This window comes from Pomacea canaliculata, linkage group LG14, assembly GCF_003073045.1.
Source record: "Pomacea canaliculata isolate SZHN2017 linkage group LG14, ASM307304v1, whole genome shotgun sequence".
Classification (NCBI taxonomy): Eukaryota; Metazoa; Mollusca; class Gastropoda; order Architaenioglossa; family Ampullariidae; genus Pomacea; species Pomacea canaliculata.
Window position 1 is genome coordinate 13,041,063 of NC_037603.1, and position 22,542 is coordinate 13,063,604.

The 22,542-nt window shown below is 43.0% G+C and overlaps 2 protein-coding genes across 7 annotated transcripts in view; both read left to right on the forward strand.

Moving 5' to 3' along the window:
• LOC112555146 (monocarboxylate transporter 12-like) overlaps window positions 1–17,550 on the forward strand; it is a 30,947-nt gene extending 13,397 nt beyond the window's left edge. For 4 of the 6 annotated variants that reach the window (XM_025223378.1, XM_025223381.1, XM_025223382.1 and 1 more), the window contains exons 2-9: window positions 5,916–6,367; window positions 8,522–8,665; window positions 9,228–9,707; window positions 10,277–10,707; window positions 11,913–12,111; window positions 12,241–12,465; window positions 12,627–12,752; window positions 13,111–17,550. In XM_025223378.1, coding sequence (XP_025079163.1) covers window positions 6,127–6,367; window positions 8,522–8,665; window positions 9,228–9,707; window positions 10,277–10,707; window positions 11,913–12,111; window positions 12,241–12,465; window positions 12,627–12,752; window positions 13,111–13,373 — 2,109 coding nt within the window. In that variant the 5' untranslated portion in view covers window positions 5,916–6,126 and the 3' untranslated portion in view covers window positions 13,374–17,550. Of the gene's footprint in view, window positions 1–307; window positions 436–3,869; window positions 4,201–5,915; window positions 6,368–8,521; window positions 8,666–9,227; window positions 9,708–10,276; window positions 10,708–11,912; window positions 12,112–12,240; window positions 12,466–12,626; window positions 12,753–13,110 lie in introns of those variants that run through there. The other 2 variants (XM_025223380.1, XM_025223377.1) reach the window with 2 other exon arrangements.
• Window positions 17,551–17,677: 127 nt separating this feature from the next.
• LOC112555148 lies at window positions 17,678–21,716 on the forward strand. The gene is made up of 6 exons (XM_025223383.1): window positions 17,678–18,501; window positions 18,832–19,112; window positions 19,247–19,387; window positions 19,583–19,780; window positions 19,978–20,103; window positions 20,347–21,716. Exons 1-6 carry the CDS (start codon window positions 18,284–18,286, stop codon window positions 20,436–20,438), a joined length of 1,056 nt encoding a protein of 351 aa, XP_025079168.1. The 5' UTR covers window positions 17,678–18,283; the 3' UTR covers window positions 20,439–21,716.
• The last annotated feature ends 826 nt before the right edge of the window (window positions 21,717–22,542 follow it).

The following is a 22,542-nucleotide window of genomic DNA, read 5'->3' on the forward strand; positions in this document are numbered from 1 at the left end:
AAAAGGAAAAGTTGGCGATGACTTCACTTCGCACGAAGTTTTTGTTTTTCGCTCACGTGCTGAGTACTTAGCGGTAATGAGTCACGTGGCGCCAGTCTTTCCGGTACGTCGACCGCCTCGGGACCTTTAGGAATTTTGCACACATCTCTCGCCTGTGTCAGCATCAGATGGGATAGACAGAAAGACCCGTTGATTAGTCGGTCCACGTTCTCTGGGCCTCATCCAAAGCCTGCAATAGGAAGCCAGGGTGGACTCGTGCTCGGAGGGACGGTCGGACGTTTTCCACCAGCAGAAACTATTTGGGTTGAGGTGGTGCACAATGTGCTAGATTATATATTTTGGAAGAAGTACTTAAGAGTTTTATCACCGAGGCATAGAGTGTCAGCTGTAGCTCCTTCAGTTATCTTCTTCACCTGTTGGAAGGTGAAAGGTCACGTGAGTACCTGATGCTGTAGATTCTTGCCACGGTGCAGCCTGACCTACTGACCTACTCTGCGCTGATGAAGTGTTTCTTTCCTCGGCTTTCTTTCTTTGTCTACCACGACTGTGAGTCTCTCTCTCACACACACACAGATTAGCAATGACCACGACAATTGTTTATGAATAAGAAGATAAACGAACAATGAATTTAGTAAATCTAGTCGTCACACTGCAGATGGATAATATGTCAAACAAGAAGTGTAGGTAATAAATATAATATTGAGGCATATTAATAACACACTTAGACATTAGAGACATTTTCTAATTGCACCCAATGTAACTCTAATTACGATTCTTAAATTTTGTATCTGGGATTAGACAGGATGTGACATCTCTACCTGTTTGTTCTCATTAACTCCTGCTTCATGTACCTTCTTAAAACAAAGACATACTTTGACAAAGATTTGATAGTAATATGTCACTTTGCCAAAATTTTGTCGATATTTATTTGGCTAAGATACGACGGGAATGTGTGGCTATGCTTAGCAAGATTGTTTCATACGATCGTCATGTACAAGAGAAAATCTCGGCCACATCCAACACATCGACCCATCACATTTTCGAGAAAATATGTCAGATAAAGAAGGCTTTTTCCGAATCATAAAATCGTGCTCTTACCGGTTTAACAAAATAACTGTCCTCTGTGAGCTTTAAAGCTATTGATCCTGACATCTTTAACACCCCCGAAAATGCTCCGCGGAAATTTAGGAACTGTCAGAGGGTGTCCATTCCCCTGTAAGCTGCTTTCATCCATTGAAGTTCAGAATCCACTGGGTGCATATCCCCTCCAAACACTGTAGCCTTGAGCTTTGTGTCATAACTAACCAGGTTTGTCAATGAAGATAGTCTGTGCTCACCTATATTAATTTTTTGCTGAGCCAGCCAGACAGCCGACCGACCTTCCGACCTGCTTATCCACCCGCTAAACTACCACCCGATTGAATTGTAGGTCTTACCTATTTTTTTTTTTTTTTTTTCCTTTCTATTTGAAAGCATTCCCACCTCGATATTTGACTGGTCTGAAATCAAGTTTTCTTTTTTTTTAAATTGTTGAAGTCGGTTTGCTGGTGACGTAGCCAAGATGGCGTGTGTAAACACGAAGGAAAGAAAATTCTATCTCTTTTCAATCGTTGATTAAGAACGCCTGTGCCAAAGCAGCTGAATAGCTTTCTTTCTCCGCACGCAGGGGCCGTGGTTATGAAGCGGAAGTAAGCCTATCCCCAGGGCACGATGGGAAGCTCAATGAAAAGCTTCTTTTTGTGATTACATTACTTTGCCCGGACCCGGCTGTTACTTTATTTTGATTTAATCTGTGCTACCGATTTATAACCGCGGCTCCAGGGATAAAACAACATCTGCGGGGTCTGGATACAAGATTCTTGTCCTGTCGTTATCCATGTTGCCTCCAGGGCTTATACTTGCTCGGTAAATACCACCCGAGGTGTGTGTGTGTATTGAGTGGGTGAATGAAAGGTCGAGATGACCGGGAATGCACCCAGACACGGACAAGCACGCACACGTACACACCGTTCCTGACAACTGAGACAGAGATAGAGAAACAAGAGAGAGAGAGAGCTGGAAAGCGGCAAGAATGAAAGATTCCGTTAGTACGGAGCTGATAAGTGTGGACATGTCTGATAACCTTTAACCTAAGGGCAGTTAATTTAGTGCGATGCGTCAAGGATGTGATAAAATGTGCTCGAGGGGAGGAGACGAGCACTTGAGATGTAGTTGTGGTGAGACCTGTGCACACAGTCGACACAATGCACACAGTCTGTCTCTCTCATGAACGAGCACAATTGCACATGTATGCGCGCGCGTTGTTGATTCAATAAGGTGACTCACATCAACAAACGGCAGTCCTCAACAAATTGTATGACTGTTCACTGTTCACAAAACATCGGAAACTCTGATAAATTACATCTCACATTGAAACAGTTTTTTTTTTTAATTTTAAAAGCATGATACAGTGGACTTGATGCTATTGTGCTGACGCGGAGTTTAGGAGGGAAAGTGCTTCCACCTTGAGATGATTTCGCACTGGATGGTGCCGACCTTATCAGAGGCGTCAGATATGCACGTCGTCTTTGTCACGTGATACAGTGTCAAGGTGTGTCACGTTTACACCTGCGACTGTGATTGACAAGGCCACGCGATGAGGCGATGCACCGTTAGTGTGTGTCGTGGACAGGTGTTTGTTGTGCGTGCATGCGCGTGTCAGCGTGTGCATACATATGCACGCTCTCTGCATCGTGATGCTGAATCACAAAAATCTGGTGTTGATCTTCGGGAATAGTAACAAGTGGCTATGCAGAACTGGAAAGTAGAAAATGTTGACAACTCGTGCGTTTATGATCTTGAATAAACTCGCTCACTATGGTCGTCTGTCCATTTTTCCCCCACTGAATCAATATGTCGCTTGATAAATGTGCGAGTGGGTGGACACCAGTGTTCATTTGCAAGGTTCTTTGACACAATATCGATTCTTTGTTTTATCTTGTTCGAAGAAGACATTAGGACGACATGTCTGATTGTATCGCTGCGTAATAATTTCTACACCGTTACCTGGATACCCTAGGGGAGAGGGACTGTTCACGACCACTGGTGTCCATGACAACCCACGGGGCATATCGTGGCTCATTTTGCTATATTCCCTTGCACCCGCTATCCTGTTTTCGACATTGTTCTTCGCAAATGTTCCTTAGGAGTAAACAATAAGGTTGATTTGTTTCTTTGATGAAAGGAGAAAAAGAAAATGGTATGAGTCCGAAACTATTAAAGACTGTTTTTAAAAGCTAGACAGAAAATGTTTCACACAGATACTAAAATGTAATAGAAGTGTTCAGCAGACTGGTGTCATATGTAACAAATACGGACTAAGCAACAGATCACCAGTCCATACATAACACCTACAGGTGAACATTATTTTTCTCACTTTTTACCTGACAAAGTCTAGTAGAGAGATACACACACTTAATTTTGTGTCAGGTAACTGTTTTATTTTTTTAAAATTAATTTCACAGAGAAGGAATCTTTTCTTATTTTTTATAAAAAGTGAGTCCTTCCCTTCTATTTAAAGTCTTCTGTAAACTGAGATGTAAACAAACCGCGAAGAATGTTATTGTCAGCAGTAGATATACAGAAACCAGCACGAGGGTGTAATTGATGTCTACGTAATAAACAATTGCGTCATCGCTGACATAATTGACGTCTAGGTACTTAAAAAGGCCTCGTCTCTGACGTAATTGATTTCTACGTAATGATAAAAGACGTCAATGCTGACGTACTTGACTCTACGTAATTAAAAAGGCTTCATCGCTGACGTAATGGACGTCTGCGTCATGATAAAAGGCGTCATTGCTGACGTCTTGCGAAACCTTGTAATGAGCTGAGACAACTCACTCCCAGGAAGATTGTGCTCAGTGCATGGCGCAGGATGCAGGATGCAGAGGATGCGAGTGCATTTGGCGCAGACTGTGATGTTGGAGCATGAAGGACAGGAGACAATGTGTAGTGCCGGGATCGATTCAGCGCGAGACCCTCTACCCTGCACCCTCTGATGTCGCTGTCTTCAGCCGGAGGTGGTGTCGCCTGCTTGCTGCGCCGTCGTGCGGGATGAATCATGTCCTGCTGTGATCGATGGGTGAAGATGCAAAAATTAATTTTAACAACGGCATGATGAGGCTGGCACCAGTGCGGAATCAGTGTTCTGGAACCAAGGTAAAGGTGATGCAATTTGTATTGCATCTTGTTGTTGTTATTGTTGTTTTTTTCGATATTGGAGGTTTGTTTGGGGTACCTTCAAATTAAATTGCTCTGATTGTGCGGCCCGTGGATGAAAGGATTCCAGGATGCTTTCTGTTGATTTCGGTCGACTGAACTGCCAGGTTCATTTAGCACTGCAATGAATACATGTAATTGGTCTTGTATTTTTTTTTTTTTAGAAAGTAATTCTCTTCAGTAATACGAAGAGATTCACTCATGTACACACAAATATACCCTTCCACCTTCACACACACACACACACCAACCGATGAACATTTTTTAACCGATAGGAACGTGGTGTGGAGGTTGGGGATTATAAAGAACACAAGTGACGCAGGAATGGTCCACCAGTCTGCGGTTTCTCTCCCTTTATTAATAAAGAGTTCGCTTGGATTGCCAACCCTTAGTCGTGTCCTTTGATCAACCGCATTGTGTCATTGTCCTTATCACTTTCGTCATCACCAAAACCATCGATTCTGCCTTCTGTAAAAACACTTTCAAAATCTGTTTACGTCCGTCTTCTCAGCAACACATAGTTAAAAAATAACAACAACAACAACAACAACAACAAACGTTTATCACTCCTCTCGTAGAGGGATGAGTGGTTTAAATCAAACTTGCTCACAAAAAGTGAGCAACAAAAGCGCTTGGGGTTGGTTAGGGGGTGGTGGGGCGAGTTGGGAGGGCAGCGACACCCGTGGTGTCAGGAAGAGTAAGAAATGTTTCTCTAATGAGAGCCTCCTCCAATTTACGCCGCCATCTTCACGGCAGCTGCTAGTCGTTTGCAGCGTCTGGTGTTCCAGAAGTTTCTCTCCACAAAGCGCACCATCCGTTGACAGGAAAAATCTCGGTCTCCAGGGAGAGTGTCAACGCATGCGGCTGACGCACAGAACTGCCGGCAGTTTGTTGTCTTTTTATCTCGGGGAGGGAAAAGGTTTGCCTAGGAGGAAGAGGAGACCACTCGGCGTCATCTCAGCCGTCCTGATTGTGTCCCTTTCATTTTTTTTTTTTTTTCCTGAAGATGGGCCGAGACGCAGAGGCAAGAACCTCGTGGAATTGTATAGTTTACGTCGTTGAGTAGCCGGGAAAACCGTGACACTCAGTCGACGTGACATAGTTCATGTTAGTGACGTAGCTCACAGTCCCTAGTGACGTAACTAGGGGAACCTTAATCCTCGAGTTTGGATCATGAATGAGACTGTTCGATTTTAATTCGCTGCAGAGATCCAAGATATTACGTGTGTTTGTTTTTTGTTGTTGTTGTTGTTTTGGGGGTTTTTTGTTGTTGTTGTTGTTTGTCATTCTGTTGTTGTTTTTTCGTAATTCTGTAAGCCATGTTAGAATTATTTATTCAGAGACTGAATCAAAGCTTTTCTTTTACATTCGGGCACAGAGATAGATATGGCTGACGTATAAATATTTTTAAGAGCTTTTATTATTTTAAAAAAATACATACATGTACAACACATTCAATCATACACAGAACAATTCAAGATTTAAAAAATTCATATAAACAAGCAACATACTATACATAAAGCTTTCATTATTATTTTTATCTGGACCTTTTCTGTCTTGTGTTATTATATATTCGAGACCCTTTATGTCAGTTTTTGTGTACCTGCTGTGGACACGCTCCTTCCGTAACCCATTCTTTTTCGTTTTGATTCCAGAGCTAACATGACGGCAGAGCAACAGCGGTCGTGAACCCCAGGCGGGCCGACAACCCCCGCAGCAGCAACATACAAGAGCCACAGCATCCTATCGATCGCCTCCCTTCTTACCAGCCTGCTTCCTGGCTGCCAGACCATCCCAGGCGCCCCGGCAACCACAGGAGGGACTGGGACCTGCGCCCGGCAGCACGAAGGTGTTTGAGGCCGCATCATGGGGAAGGGAGCACACAACGTACAGCAGAAGAAGAGTGACGAGGGCAAGGAGGTGGAACCTCCGGATGGAGGGTGGGGATGGGTGGTGGTCTTCTCGTCCTTCCTCATCCACGTCATCGCCGATGGCGTCGTCTACTCGTTCGGCGTCTTTCTGATCGTCTTCGTGGAGTACTTCCACAGCGGACGTGGCGAAACCGCGTGGATCGGGGCACTTCAGCCGGCCGTCACCTTCACCGTTGGTGAGTGCTTGTTTCCTGTCTAGCGATGAATGGAAGAAAAGAAAAAAAAAAAAAAAAAAAAAAACAGACAAAGTGACTGATGACAGCACGCTGGACGGTGGAATGAAAAATGCAATCAATAGCTCGATCGTTTGAATGTCGGTCATAAAGAATTTACCTGGGAAGACACATCTAGTGTACTGACTTAGAGAGAAAAAAAGGAGAAATAACTAGTTCTTGAAAAGTAGACTTCTGGGAGGAGAAAGGTCAGAGGTGGAGGTGTGCCAATCGTACGGTCTGAAAACTGTCTATTATTATTCAATGTCTGTCTTAGCGTTGGGAGACCTTCAGTCCCAGGAAACAGGATATTTCTCCCAGGAAACGAGGATGAAATATCCTGTTTCTGCAGTGACAGGGATAAACATAGTAAAGAAATGTTTTGCGGAAACCTCACACAGTTCATTAAGCTGCTTCCATTTTAGATATCAATAAAGTCACTTGAACGAAATATTGTCATATTATGTCCTCAACGGACCCTCATGGACATGACTTCGGATATCCTTAAATAAACATGTAAAGATGAATATTAATGTTGAGATCACTGGCAACCCGGTGCACATCTGGTGGATAGTACAGATTAAACAAATAGATAATCATTAATAAATAAATAAAGCAGTCATGCTGAGCAAACGTCGAATCGTTGTGCAACAGTTTTACATCCATTTAACCGTTGAACACATGATCGGGATAGAAGGGTTTCCGCACGACTGCTCACCCCAGTCAGCTGCAGCCACAGATAAACGGCTTTACGCTGACTGACGCTGTGTCATTGACCCGTGACCCAGTCCAGGGAGGACAAAATGTAGGGCATGCGTACTTTGAACGGACGGACGTACACGCAGACGCACGCTCTTCTTTCTGATGCGCACACGCACGCATACCCACTAACACAAGCAAATATACACAAAAACTCACCCTGCAAACAGCACACACAAACATAAACATGTGTACACTCACATACACTCACACACAAACACACACACACGTTTTTGTCACACACACACACACACGCACACACTCCCTCACACACACACGTAAACTTTATCTGTCCCTCTCACTTGCAAACTGTTGAAAAGAATCAGGGGATATTTTTATTTTATTTTTTTATTTATTTTCTTGGGGGGAGGTGCAACTTGAATACTTAATTGCCAGCCTGCTTGCCCTGATCGATGGGGTCGATAGACCAGCGCGGCTTGCGCTGCAGGATGGTGGCTGTCATCGCCCGCTGGAGTGTGATAATTGCATAAAAAGGACAATGACAGTGAGGACACTGGTCTGATGAGATTTTGATAACAGAGACAGTCAATTCTGTCCAGTTCGTCTTTCGGGTTAGCATAAATTTTAACACACTTACATCCTTATAACAATAATAACAAGAAAAAGATTGTTAGCTGTAATAGCCAAAGTCAGGCTTACCACAATTTACAAACATAAAACATAGGATTTCTGTGTGAAAGTAAGGGGACTGGTGTCACAAACGATTTATTTAAGCAACAAGTTACATGGTTTCCCCATTAAAATAATCCCCATGGAGTGTAATGCACTTTTCCATCCCACGTCGTGCTTCTCTGTAGTCTTGGAAGGATTCTGAGATGCTTCCTCAGCTTGGTCGTTACAGGATTGACTATATCCACGCCTTCAAAACGGGTTTTCTTGATTACCACCTTGGGCTTGGGGAATATAAAGTTACATGGGTGAATTGGGAGGTTGTTTTATTACAGTGATGTTCTCGGCCAGGAACTGCCGGATGCTCAGGACGGTGTGAGCAGGTGAATTGTCATGATGAAGCAGCCTGTCCTGCCATAACCCTCGTTTCTTCTCTCGCACTGAGTGAAGCAAATGGCGAGGATACCCTTGTAGACTTGCTGATTGACCGAGATAGTATGTTAGATGATAACAAATCCACTTATCCCTCTGTCGTCCATAGCACACACAGCACACCCTGTCCTGTTACCCTCCAGACCTCGTACCTCCGTGCGATGCTGTTGTGAGTTTCAGGAAAGTATATGATCTCTAAGACGACTTTATGGCGAACTTTACGATGATGAGTTTGAACAGTAATTAGTCTGTAATCTGCCACGTCACCCAGAGTGTCATGCTTGAGATGCTGTGCAGGTCCATTGGCCAGTGCGCTGACCAACAGATACGGATGCCGGGTGGTGACCATCGTTGGCGCCGTCATCGGCAGCCTCGGCTTCATCCTCAGCGTCTTCGCGCCTAACCTCTACTTCCTGTACTTCTCCTCGGGCATAATGGCAGGTGGCTCCACTTCCAGTTTCTTTTAGTTTCGTAGTTTAATTTTCATCGTCTTCATCGATGATTTTATTGTCTTTTTCATTGAAGTCATTAATATTTTCCTTGTTTTGATTATTTCATCAGTCGTCATTTTGTCACTTTTGTTTTTGCGTAGCATTTGTCATGGCGATCATTTCTTCTTCCTTTGTTTAATTCGTTTTTCCGAATCATTACCATTCATGATAATGAACTGTTGATGTTACTATAAATCTAATAGTTATATTTTTCACTGGAAACATTTTATGTGACATTACAAGACATTAAGTGTAACCTGGATGATAAGCTGTTACATGAAAGTCCTAAAATCTAAGCTAAGAATCTTTAGCCAAAAATTTGTCCATATTTTTCCGGTTAAAATGGCATTTTGTGATAGTTAATGCCTTATATTTAAAACCTCAAACAAAGCTGAGTGCCTTAACTATCAACGAGCTAGAGTTGATAACCCTTCTACAACGCCACGAGTACTCAACCCCTATTCTTCTCTTGTCTTTTTTTCTCCCTCCTTCCCAATCATCCCCACTCTCAGGGCTCGGGTTCGGGCTCATCTATCTGCCGGCCATCGTCATCGTGGCTCAGTACTTCGAGAAGCGCCGAGCCTTCGCCACGGGGCTCGCTGTGTGTGGTTCAGGGTTCGGCACCTTCATCCTGGCGCCCCTCACAGAATACCTGCTGGAGGTCTACGGGTGGCGCGGCACCATGCTGATCGTGGGTGGCGTCCTCTTGAATGCCATCGTCTGCGGGGCGGTGTTCAGGCCGTTGCTAGCCCCGCAGCGTTCCGTCGACGCTGCCGCGGAAGCGACGGGCGGAGGCGACGCGGACCCGCCGCGCGACGAATGCGGGGATGCGGCGAAGGATGGAGTGCAGAGTGTTCACACCCTGGACCAGGAACTGGCTTCGGCGGAGAAGTGCAACAGCCACCTCAGCGACGTGCCACCTGCGGAGAGAGACGCTTTATTGAGTAAACTCAACGTCGATCTTGAGCTGGTGACGCTGGAGAGTATAGAAGGTGAGTGGCAGGGTATTATGGGAACAACACTTCTTCGCCAAGCCCTAAGGATAGTCGTTACTCCCGAGGCAGAGGTTAGGAGATCAAGGGTGACCATGTTGTTCTCGTTATAAAACTGTGATCCGCGGATGTTGCTGCATTACCCTGGATGTATTATAAAGTTGCGTGGAGGAAAAAAGATACCGGGGGGACAAGAATGTGAACTTATCTCCATCCTCTATGACCATAAACCTCAATATTTAATATCTCAACACCGTCAGGGTTTCAAAATTATACATCAGTTTTGAAATGCTTGTTTTGGGGTCATTCCTAAATGTTAGGCTTACCTCTTTAACGTTCCACCATTTTTCATCCTGTCAATAAATTAGATGGATATGAGTTCGTATTGATGTTTTTGAATAATTTTAGTTTTGTTTTTTTTCCCCTTAAAATATATTTAAGAGGGATCACAGCTATGCTAGTTGACCTCATCTGTGTGAACAGAAAACTTCCAATCTCAGAAAATGAAATTCAGACTTAAAGTGATTGAGAATCATCCGCTACTTTTTCTGTATTTTCCCACTGAGCAGAGATCACCTCAGACAGCGACCTACAGAGCGACCCCAAGGTCTTCGTCGATGTCGGGACGGTGCGGGCCACGGAGGGTCACAGCAACTTCCTCCTCCGCGCCCCCAAGTTCCACGATCCCCGGATCATCAGCAGCCAGCAGCACCTGGCCCTCAACCGCGGCGACCAGCCTCCGCCCACGTTAGCCGACCTCGCGAGGTCAGACGGGGCGATACACTACATGAACGGACAGCCAGCAGCTCGAGGGGAGGCCAAGAATCTGGTTCTCAGGCAATTGTCCACCCCGGCCAACCCTACCCCCGTGGTGGCTGCGGGGGTCGTGCGTCCAGTGGGTAGCCGCAAGGACGTTTTCTACAGCGGCAGCCTGCAGAACATTCCCATGTACCGCTCCCACCACGACTTGTACATCACCAGCATCACTTCTATCCCCGAGGTAAGATAATGAATCATACTGTACACCTCATTTAAAAAAAAAAAAAAATTCCAAAAAACTCCTAATAAAAAAAAAAACTACAATATATAGATCATGTTAATATTGGTATTCACATTTTTTTGGATTAAAAAAATCGGAATATAAATTTTCTTGGTGGACAGTTATGGTTTCGAGCAAGCCATCGCTACCAGAGTGAACTTTGATCCCATAATGATTTCTCCTTAAGAGTTCACGCCCTAAATAACTTTTGAAGATTCCAGACTGGGACTACGCATGCGCAGGCCGGCTTCTAACTGGCGTTTTTTCTCATACCCGATGAATGTAAACAGACATTATTGAGTCATTGAAACTTTTCGTTTCGTGGCATGGGGTAATGTCCATCATTTACAACCTGCAACCTTGGCATCCCTCTGAAAAATTTCTGCTGACATGCACCGATATTTACATACCTCGATGTAGGTTAGCAGGTGCTGCACGTGTTCACGTGTAAACATCGTGCAAAGTTTGGCACATCTGCCACAAACACACTTTTAGCGTCTGGAGCCCTTCATGCATGATTGTCTTTTCTCACACTTTTTTTTTCCCGCGCTCATCTCCATTTACATTCATTTCCTGTAATTTACAAAATAAATTGTAAGGGGAAAAACGTCTCTTACGCTTTAATATATTATTAAAACAGGTTTTTCCAAGTTCATCGCGTTGGTGGTATGGAAAGAAAAGGGAGGCAAGCAAATAAACTTGTTCACGTTCCTAAAGATACCAAGGCTTGCCTCCCTTGGGTAGTAACGCGATGCGGAAAGCGTGGACAGGGTGTTTGGCGAAAGGAGGCAGGCCTCAGCAGGTTTAAAGCTGTTTGCAAAAATGGTAGAGGGTTTAAAATGTGCTTATGTCATGCTGTCGTCTCAGGTGGACTGGAGAAACACAAAAATGAGAATTTTGTCGAGTGTAGAAACTGCAACGAGCACTTAATGACACTGTTTAATGAAGGACAGTAAAGGAAACGCTTTAATAAATGAAAGGAGCTAATGAAGGAAAATATAATAAAATTTTAATTACACTTATGTCTAACATGAACATTTCTAATACACTTTAACTGAAGTGGTCTATTTGTTATTTAGTTGTATTATGGAGGACGGTTGATGATAGAAAGTGTGTGTGTGTCGAATGACAAGTTTCACCTGTTCCTGCCTCATTTGCATTTGCAGATGGAAGAAGAAATTAAGGAGGAGGAGAAGTGCTGCGGGATGACAGTGTCCACCGAGTTCCGCGAAGCCTTCCGGGAAATGCTGTCGTTTGCTTTGCTAAAGAACCCGGTCTTCCTTATGTTCGCCATCTCCAACTTCCTCACCTCCATCGGCTTCAACATGCCTTTCATATTTCTGCCGGACAGAGCCAAACTAGCAGGTAGAACAAGCTTCCTTCTCCTTCACCTGTATCGAATACAGCAATACAATAAAATAACTTTTTGAATGATGATCTTAGATGTAGTCGGAAACAAGCGACATTTATGTCACGTGACTCGTTCTTGTGTAGGAATCGACGAGACGAAGGCTGCCTGGCTGCTGTCCGCCATCGGCATTTCCAACACCGTGGGCCGCGTGGTGTTCGGGTACGTGGGCGACATGCAGTGGGTGGACCGCCTGATGCTGTACAACACAGCGCTGGTTATCTGCGGGGTGGCCACGGCCCTCAGCCCCTTCGTCGGCGGCAACTACGAACTGCTCGTGACCTATGCCGTGGTCTTTGGAATATTCATAGGTGAGAGGTCGCGTCGCCCAGGTTAATTGGTGCCAGCCAGTTCATTCAGCTGTGACATTATTGTTAACTTTCGATCTCTTGCTTGATGTGAGCGAACCGTATTCATGCGTGAAGTCAGTGCGCATGTCTCGATACTGACCAGGCTGTTGTTGTTTTTCCAGGTGTATACGTGTCACTGACCTCAGTCGTTCTGGTGGACTTGCTGGGCATTGAACTGCTGACCAACTCTTTTGGACTTCTGCTGCTTTTCCAGGGTGCTGCCACCTTTGTTGGACCACCTATCGCTGGTAAATAGGATATATCCTGCATTTGCTAGCACGAATGCGCGCGCGCACACATATATATATATTGTATATAATTTATATATATAATGAGAGAGAAAGAGAAAAAGACATAGGATAAATATGTGTTAAATCGTTATAAATATTGGTACATTGTTTGAAGCTTTGATCCACACGGACAAATATGTTTATTGTTGTTGTTGTTATTTGTTGTTGTTGTTGTTATTGTAGTATTATTATTATTATTATTATTATTACACACCACTTGTGTATGTATATACAGTGTCTTTATTGCATTCCTAAAATTTCTATTCTTGTTCCCTACTGTATGTTCAAATACATGTTTTCTTCCCCCACCTGCCAGGTTGGTTATGTGACTGGACCGGAAGTTACGACATCTCCTTCAACGTCATGGGCGTCATGATCGCCATCAGCGGAGCCATGTTGTTTTTCCTGCGCTGCGTGCAGCGGCGCTACGAGCGAAACACGCCGCCGCAGGAGAAGGCCCACCAGATCGAGATGGGCAAGCTACAGACCACCATCTCCACCTCTGCTGCCGAAACCCACGCCTTACCTGAAGAGGAGGGAATGCTCACCTCCGACCCTAAGCACGAGAAGGCTGTGTAGCGTGACCTGTGACCTGTGACCCCCAAGAGCATCTCGTGAGCGGCTTGTGGTGAATGGTGTCAGCGGCAGTGTCCCGCGCTGGAGAGAATCATCAGTGTGTGTATATGGCCTGCTGCTGCTGATGATGATGATGATCATGATGATTCTGGCATCTCTTAAATTAATTTTTTTATTAATGAGCAAGATGAATTGAGGACTGAGGTCTCGACAAATGTGATGGCTGCTTAATCGGTCTTGCAACGATAAAACATCTAAACTGAGAACAGTGCAGCTCTGCTCCTGTTGGAGTTTATTTTGATGATTTTTGTCTTTCACTGTCTCAGAAGGTAGCACCAGAATCCTAACATCTCATCCCAACCAGGTGTGCACATTAAAGTACACATGTTTGTCCACACTGATAGAGACCTTGTATACTTAGGTTTGTCACAGAAGTACCAAGTGCTTAATACCTCAATATATATGTCCATGTTGCCTTATGTTTCCTCTTTATCAAACACTTGAGACTTCTGGAACTGTTCGGAAGCTCATCTGTCTGATGTGCTGACTGCTAGAAAAAAAAATATTACTCGTGAAGAGGAAAATGGAGTGGTGGAGAGGAGGTGGCCAAACTAGCCCTTCACTAGTCGACTAAGCTCAAGGAGCAATGTGAACGATCCATCTCTGGGGATGGTGGACTTGGAGGGAATCAACACCAGCAGCTTTGGTGTTCTCTCACATAGGAGAAAGTTAAGTCCAAGTTTCAAGATGGCGATCTCTCCTGGGGACCATCGCCCAGACTGGTGAAAGGATCTTCTTCAACAAGACAGCGACACTTCAGGGAACATCCCCAAATAAAGTTATTAGAAAGGCTTTTTATAAAACCTCCCTATCCGCGCAAGCACTTTTTGAGCTCACTGTTACAAATTGTGGCAGGTAAAAGAACTCGAGAAGAATTCCTATCAAAGAACCGACTTTCAACTTCCTGCGACTGGCTTCCTGCAAAGCTGAAAGGCTGATATGATGTTGAAAGTTAAGATGAGAAACTTTCTTGCTCTCGCTCCTTGTCAAAACTGTCCGGACTGTAGGCAGATTCGCAGACAATGACAAGGCATTGGACTTTATTCTGTCTGCGTTGTTTTACAAGGTAGAGATGAGTGACTGTAAGCATACTAGTGGATTTCATTCATCCCAAAAATACGAAATGAAGATGATATAAATTTGTACTCTGTGGGCTTCAGACTTTTGGGGAAGTCGGCCACCCAGTGCTGTAAAGGGGAGGCAATTTGCATTTTCATAAATGTGTCTTTACTTTTACGCTTGCAATTACTTTTTTGTACTGCTAATTTCGATACACTTAATTAATCACATGCTTTATTTTTTTTCTTTCAGCTCTTCTAACTTCATCTTTAAGAAACAATGCCTCACAAGCTCAAAATTTATTGTTACTTTAACAGACGCGGTAATGTTTTGTCAAATATAAAACTCTTTATTTTATCCTTTTACTAGAATTTTTATTTTAAAAGAGCATTTCATAGTAAAATTGTAGAGGTTACAGTTTTAGCAAAGTCGGTCACTGTCACTTTTAGTCAGTCACAAATACATGTGTCTATATATACTATATAAATATATATCAGAGAGGAGAGAGAAATTGTGAGTTTTGTGTATTGACATTCACAATATATTTTGACATTTCTGCTGTTTCCATTCTTAATTCAAGTGACGAGAACAATTCGTGGGAAGTAGTCGACAACTTTTATATCTAAAATTATTATCACGTAGCTGTCTCACGTGGCAGGGGAGACTACCTTTGACTAACCTCTACTACCAGTTGCGACCCTTTGTTGCGCGTGAGTAGAGTCTGTTCTGCACAGTTCGCGAAGAGAGAATGTGTGTGTAAATCAACTTTGTCTTATTTGCTCCTGTCTCGAGAGTAGGGCTGCCTCTGTATTATGGGTGAGTGTGTTCTGTTGGTATTGCTGCAATATTGTTTATGCTGCCTTCGCAGGTTGTTCAAACATGTCTTCTTGTGTCTGCAAATGCCTTTCTGTATGAATACAAACATTATTTTCACACAGACGCCTTCCTAATATCCATCATTCAAAGTATTTTTGTGTAAAACCATGTATTCACAACATGTTACCACGTGACTGACTTTTGTAAAGACCAAACCGTCATTTATGTTCTGACCATATAGCTAGTTATTTGTCTATCTTTCTATCCTGAGCATGCTTGACCCCTGTCTCCGTCTGTAGTCATTAATCTATCTTTCGTCATTTAAAGCATTATACAGTACATGCCAGTGTCCAGGGTGTCCAGTGTCCACTGAATTCATTAACTCTATTTTCTTTAGTTTTTTTGTTTGTATGTATGTTTGTCATGTTGAGCCATTTTAATGTCTCTTTGATAAATTGTACTGTAAGGAAATGTCATACTTAATGTGTCATGTGATGAAATTTTCTGCAAAGAGAATTATGGACTTATGTAGGCTTTACGTTCAAAATATTTAGCAGTAGTAAGTTTTCAATGAGGCATTTCAATTTGATGAATATAGTCAATGAATCAAACTACAGTCGACAATAATACTACAATGAAAGGGCATTATACACTACCACTGCCTTTCCACACATTGGGTGTTCAAACAGCATTTTTTTATGAAAGCACATAACTTCATTCCTTCACACCATCGGGTGGATTACTGTCTCTTGCGACTGATGTTTATTCTTTAACTGCTAACACGCTTTGCAGACGACAGTTCCAGATGATGTCAATTAGGCGACTGGACATTTTTTTAAGAATCATTTTCTGCCATTCAAAGCTGTTTTATTGAAAGGCCTAATGTACAATTATATTTTGGGTGATATCTAAAATAGTCAAACAACCAAAGCAACAAGAAGAAACAACAAATGTCATCTTCAAAACCACTTGTTCTACAAACCTCCAGAGCACGGACTATGTAAACGATTATCTCCATTTCTGTCAGTGTGAATTTATTCTCGTCAGTAAAAGCAAATCTCAAACTCACACTGAATAGTGTGCTGTACATATCAGGCCACTTTATGGTGGGAGTCTAGCTAATCTTGCTTTACTCAGTGCTTTCCCCGCAAGAAAGTTTCAGTTCGGGTGGAACGTGTGGATGAAGAGGTGAAACTGAGGATGTTTTTGAACACTTTTTTTTTTTTAATAAAAATAAGTGTTTTCTGAGATGGTCATTGGTTGATCCTATACTAAAGAAAGTTATCGCCTCTCGCCACACTTTGTGGTAAAAGTGACTCCCCCTCCACCTTCCCTGAGTTACTCTTCCTTATGAATCACATTCTTCATGTCTCAGCCCCTCGCCCACCATATGAACTGGATGAGGGCGAGACTACGATGTGGGCCAGTATGAATTCCATCGTTTAATATCCGCAGTCGGAATTTTATAAAAAGGAATTTATTTATTTCCAATGTAATTTATCCCCCTTTCCATTCACCGCTCCTTCTTAGTCCCCCAGATAACAACAGTAGAAATAAATAAATGAAAATTAATATTTTCGGATTTTTTTTTTGTTTTTATTTTTTTTTTTTGTTGTTGTTTTTTGTTTTTTTGTTTTTTTTTTGTTTTTGTTTTTTTTTTGCTTGTTTGTTTTTGTTTTGTTTTTTGTTTTTTTTTGTTGTTTTTTTGTGCAGTGTCTAATCCCAGGAAGTTAATTTTCTTGCGCATTGCTGGCTATTCCGAAATGTTCTTACAGACATCCCTTATGTGTGCTTGCATTTTCAGGATTCCTGTTGTTTCGAAAGCCTGTGCGCGAGCGGTACACACTTTCCTTCAGCACAAATATCTTCGCCCCGATTGCTAAATATGTTTATGGTCGTGAATTCACACCAGTTGTTAAGTGAACAAGCCTCAAACAACGCTCTCATTGTGATAACTGGAAACTTGCCATCAAAAATCGGCGAGAACCCGGATGTTCAAACCGCCGCTCCATGTTGAATCCTTTCCTGTTGGCTTACTTCCCTTCCCGCCTTCGTGGCAGATGCTCCTGTAACATGTTGTTGTATGCTCATTGCCTTTTTTTATATACGATGTAACTATTTTTGTCTGTCTTTACTATAGAAGATCCGGATGGCCTTCTTGTACGGTCGCTAAGTACAGTGACATTGCCAATGCTCTTATGAATGACATACCGGAAGTTTGAAGTAAAAGACAACGCATTTATCATCGATGTCTTGATTTTCTTTATGAAAAATCTGTTTGTGAATATTCAAGTTTCAGAAATATCTGAAATAGTGATCGCCCTTTTGTTTCTGTTTCCTCTTTCATCGCCTCCTTTTTTTTTCTTGCTTATAGTTTCTTTTCTTTTTTTCTTTCCTCTTTCTTTTTTCTCGTTTTTTTTTTACCCTTATGTCAAATCAGAGAATGTGCGTTTTCCTTGTGTTGACCTAACCCCACCCAAAACAACTTTCACCTTCCAAAACTGACATGACTGCAGAGAAACAGCAACATATATACAAGACCCACAGCATCCTATACATCGCCTCCCTTCTTACCAGTCGATTCCTGGCTACCAATCTATCCCGGGTACCAGCCAACGATAACAGGGACCGGAACCTGCACCCGACAGTGTCAGAAACCTCCTCATGGAGCAGGTGATGCATGACGAGGGCGGCGATGTCGGGGATGGGTGGGGATGCGTGGTGTACTCGTCGTTCCTCATCCACGTCATCGTTGGCAGCGTCAACTACTTTTTCCACACCTTCCTCGTCTTCTTTCTGGAGGACTTCCACGATGGACCTAGTGAGACTGAGTTTATTTGGGAACTGCAGCCGAACTTCGTCTACATCATCGGTGAGATCTTGCTTTTGGTCTGACAGGCGCGAACGAACACACACACATACACACTTATCTCTCTCATTCTTTAGCTCTCGTGCACACTTGTAACTATCAGCTGAAGATGTTTAGCAACAATCTTATGATCTCAACCAAATATCTACATGCCCGGAGTGTCCGCTTGATGCTGTGCAGGTCCAGTGGCCGCAGCGCTGACCAACAAGTACGGGTGTCGGGTGGTGACCACCGCTGGCGCCCTCATCAGTGGTTTCAGCTTCATCTTCAGCTTCTTGTATGCACACAGTCTCTACTTCATGTACTTCGCCTTGTGTGTCATGGCAGGTGACTCAGCTTTCAATTTCTTTGAGTATTGCAGTTTAATTTTCGTCGTCTTCGTCGTCGTCTTTAGTGGCGTCCTTCCTTGTCTTTCTCATCGGTATCATAAATATTTTCCTTGTTTTGATTTATTCCATCAATCGTTATTTAGTCACATTTTTGTTTTGTGTAGCATTTGTCGTGGCAAAATTATTTCTACTTCAGTGGTTTGTAGATTTCTTTATATTCATTTTCATTCTCTAATTATTATATTTATTAAGTTGCAATACAAAAATCTTAGCCAAACTTGTCTTTCTTCTTCTTACCCTTCTTCTCACCCTCACTCCCACCCATCAGGGATCGGGTTCGGGCTCATCTACCTGCCAGCCATCGTCATCGTGGCTCAGTACTTCGAGAAGCGCCGAGCCTTCACCACGGGGCTCGCTGTATGCGGGTCAGGGGTCGGCCCCTTTGTCCAAGCGCTGCTCACCGAACACCTGTTGAAGGTCTCCGCAAGGCGCAGCGCCATACTCGTCATGGGCGGCATCTTCTGGTCGTCATCGTCTGCGGGGTGTTGTTCAGTCCACCGGAAGTGCCTCGACGCCCAGTTGTGGCAGTTACAGGGGAGAACATAGAAGGTGAGATGCTGGATATCTGTACACACTTATCATGTTAAGTCAAGCAAAGTCGCTAACCCTGAGGAAATCAAGGGTAAGAGTTGTCTCTCTGTAGTTATAAAATGTTTATAAAAATGTTTCGTTCTCGTCTGCAGGTGGAAGAAGACATAGAGGAAGAGCGTTGCTCTCTTTGCTAAAGAACCAGGTCTTCCTCGTGTTCGCCATCTCCAACTTCCTCATCTTCATTGACTTGACCATGCTTTTCACACTTCCATGGAACAAAGCCATACAGACAGGTACCACAGACCCCCTTCTCCTCCCCCGTTCTTTTACATACAGGCTGTAATAGACAGGTACAACAGACTCCCTTCTCCTTCCCCATTCTTTTACATACATCGAATACAGCAATGCAATGACATTCCTCACCATTTGAGTTGTATTTCGAAATAAACCACCTTAACTTCTATTACCCTGTGACTTGACCCGTTCAGGTTCAGGAATGTGGACTACCCCGCTTGTATACGTCATTTCCTGCGTGGTGTTCGGGTATGTGTCCGACAAGCAGTGGGTGGACCGCCTGATGCTGTATAACACAGTGCTGATCATCTGCGGGGTGGCCACGGCCCTCATCCCCCTCATCGGCGGCAAACTTCTTGTGACCTTTCCCCTAGCTTGTGGAATATGCATAGGTGAGAGGTCGCAGTAACCAACACACATAAACACAGATAAAATTATGTACATGTTACCCGGCTTTGCCAAAGTTAATATCTGCCGGCCTGTTCATTCGACTGTGACGGTATTGTCAACTTTCTATGTCGAGTGAATCGTATTCATGCATGAAGTCAGCGATCGTGTCTCGATACTGACCAGGCTGTCTTTTTTCCAGGTGCATACGAGACACTTACCTCAGTCTTGTTGGTGGACTTGCTGGGCATCGAACTGCTGCCCAGTTCTTTGGGATTTCTGATGCTCTTCCAGGGTGCTGCTCACGTTATTGGACAACGTGTCTCTGGTAAAGAGGCAGATGAATATGCATTTGCACTTGCACGCACATATATAATATATAATATGAAAAGAAAAAATATTGATAATGTAATATATAATATATATCTGACCTCTATCCAATTATTATTATTATTAACGCCCTTTGCGTTTGTCTATACAGAGTCTCTTCCTTTACCTCATTGCTCAATTTTTGCCCGTGTTTTCTATTTATCTTGTATGTTAAAATATATTTTTCTCCTCCTACCACCAGATTGGTTGCCCGTCTTGAAGGGGGTTTCGAGATTTACTTCGTCATCAAGTGCGCGACGATCGCCATCAGCGGCGCCATGTTGTTTGTCCTGAGCTGCGAGCGAAGCACGCCCTCGGAGAGGAGGGTCCATCAGATCGAGATGGGCAAGCTACAGATCACCATCTCCACCTCTGCTGCCAAAACCTACTCTTTACCTGAAGAGGAGGGAATGCTCACCTCCGACCCTGCGCACCACAAGGCTGTATAGCGTGACCTTTGAAGAGCATATCCCCGAGCCTGAGAAAGTCTCAAGTGTGTGTACATTGCCTGTTGTTGCTTGCTGCTGCTGTACATGATGCCTTAAAACACCAATGTCATCAGAGAATATTAAAATCTGAGCTTGTTGCACGCTTGGGGCAACTTTCATGTCCAGCAAGTGAGCATTGCAAACAACCTGTTGAAGTAAATGGAAAAGTTTGACAATTCTTTCGTCTTATCAGCTTTACAGCTTGCTTCTGTTATAAACAAACAATAAAAATAATAAAGTTTTCTTAAATGATATGTGTGTGTGTGAAGCAATCAACATATTTCATCTGGACATTAACAGAACTGTTCACTGTTGTTCACTTGTTAATATAAATTAATTTGTGTTATGCTGCAGATGCAAAACAGTTGGTAAATCAATTGTCACAGGAATTGTCCCTGTGTGAAACTCCACTGATTTCAACTACTAGTCGTGTTTGTGGGTGGGCGTGTGTATCAAACAAACAAATAAATCTATGTATCATACAAACATTGACACAGTCACTCTCTCTTTTACTCATACAGTCAAGGAGGCAAACGGACAGAACAGACCTTTTACTTATCTTCCGTCTTAGACAGTCTTTCTTTCTTGACTTTTATGTGTAACGATTATTTCACCGGAAGAGGAAGTACTCTGAGGGTGTGTGAACACCTGTGTGTGTGTTTGTGTGTGTGTTTTATATGTTATGCATCATGCAAACAGGTTAACAGTCATTTCCTCGCTTACTCACTCGTATAGTCAGACAAGCAAACGGATAGACAGACAAGTATTCTAAATGTCCCCCTTCTTAGAAAAACTTCTTAATTCTACCTCACAAAGGTAGTTTCGAATGAAAGAAGTAATCCAAGCCTTTGATACTAAAAAAAGCAGATATCACTACGCTTACTTATTTTCCACTTATTCATTCTTTCTGTCAAAATCTTACTCTCCCAACGCCCTGGTGTCGCCCGAAGACCATGTGGAGGGTCAGCGAAAGTACGAGTCTCTGAACGACATGACCGGGAAGTTTTAATTATGAAACATAAAAAAAGGAAACATTTTCCCGAGGAACTGGCTGCGCATGTGTTGCTTAGAAAAGAAAGAAAGAAGACCTTTGAATAAAAAAAAAATTGTCTTCACTTGAATTTGTATTGAGTATCGTCTCGTGGGAGTCTCATTCATCAAACAAGTAGTTCATTGTCCTTCATCCATCTGGATTTGCGATTTTTTTTTTAAAGCTGCAATATTTTTTTCTTCCCTTTCCTGCCTTGCTTTAAGCATTGCCAGTAATAGATAACCATACCTACAGTTCATTTAGTTAATATGAGTAAGAGTTGGCAAGTTGAAGGCTGTTCAGTACATCAATCCTTCAAAGTGTCCCTAAGTTCCATCGTATTGGCAAATGTATTGGTAAAAGCATTGGCAAACACAAGACTGTTTGCACTAAAGACTGTTCTGAGGCATCACAGTCCTTTGTGAAAAGTTCTTTATATTATAAACGAATATTTGACCGAGTATGGCGACATGTTGAAACTTCGCCCACGAGGTCAAGCATCCGTCCACATTTTTCTCCGCTTCTGAACACTTAGCTTAGCTCCTCCACATACCGCTGGTTTTGTGTGTGTGTGTGTGTGGTTTTTTGTTTGTTTGTTTGTTTGTTTGTTTGTTTGTTGGTTGTTTGGTTGGTTGGTTGGTTGGTTGGTTGGTTGGTTGGTTGGTTGGTTGGTTGGTTGGTTGGTTGGTTGGTTGGTTGGTTGGTTGGTTGGTTGGTTGGTTGGTTGGTTGTTTTGTTGTTGTTGTTGTTTTTGGTTTGGGGTTTTTTTAATTTTTATTTTTATTTAGTCATCTTAACACACAGCTTCACCAAACTTGGTCAAACACTCAATGATATTTATTTGTCTAAGAACGAGTTTTTGTAAGTGGTCAGTATTAGG

Coding starts and splice junctions, on each gene's coding strand:
- LOC112555148 (XM_025223383.1), top strand. CDS start 18,284: ATGTTTAGCAACAATCTTATGATCTCAACCAAATATCTACATGCCCGG. Junction 19,113..19,246: donor TACAGGGGAGAACATAGAAG/GTGAGATGCTGG, acceptor TCTCGTCTGCAG/GTGGAAGAAGACATAGAGGA. Junction 20,104..20,346: donor TATTGGACAACGTGTCTCTG/GTAAAGAGGCAG, acceptor TCCTACCACCAG/ATTGGTTGCCCGTCTTGAAG.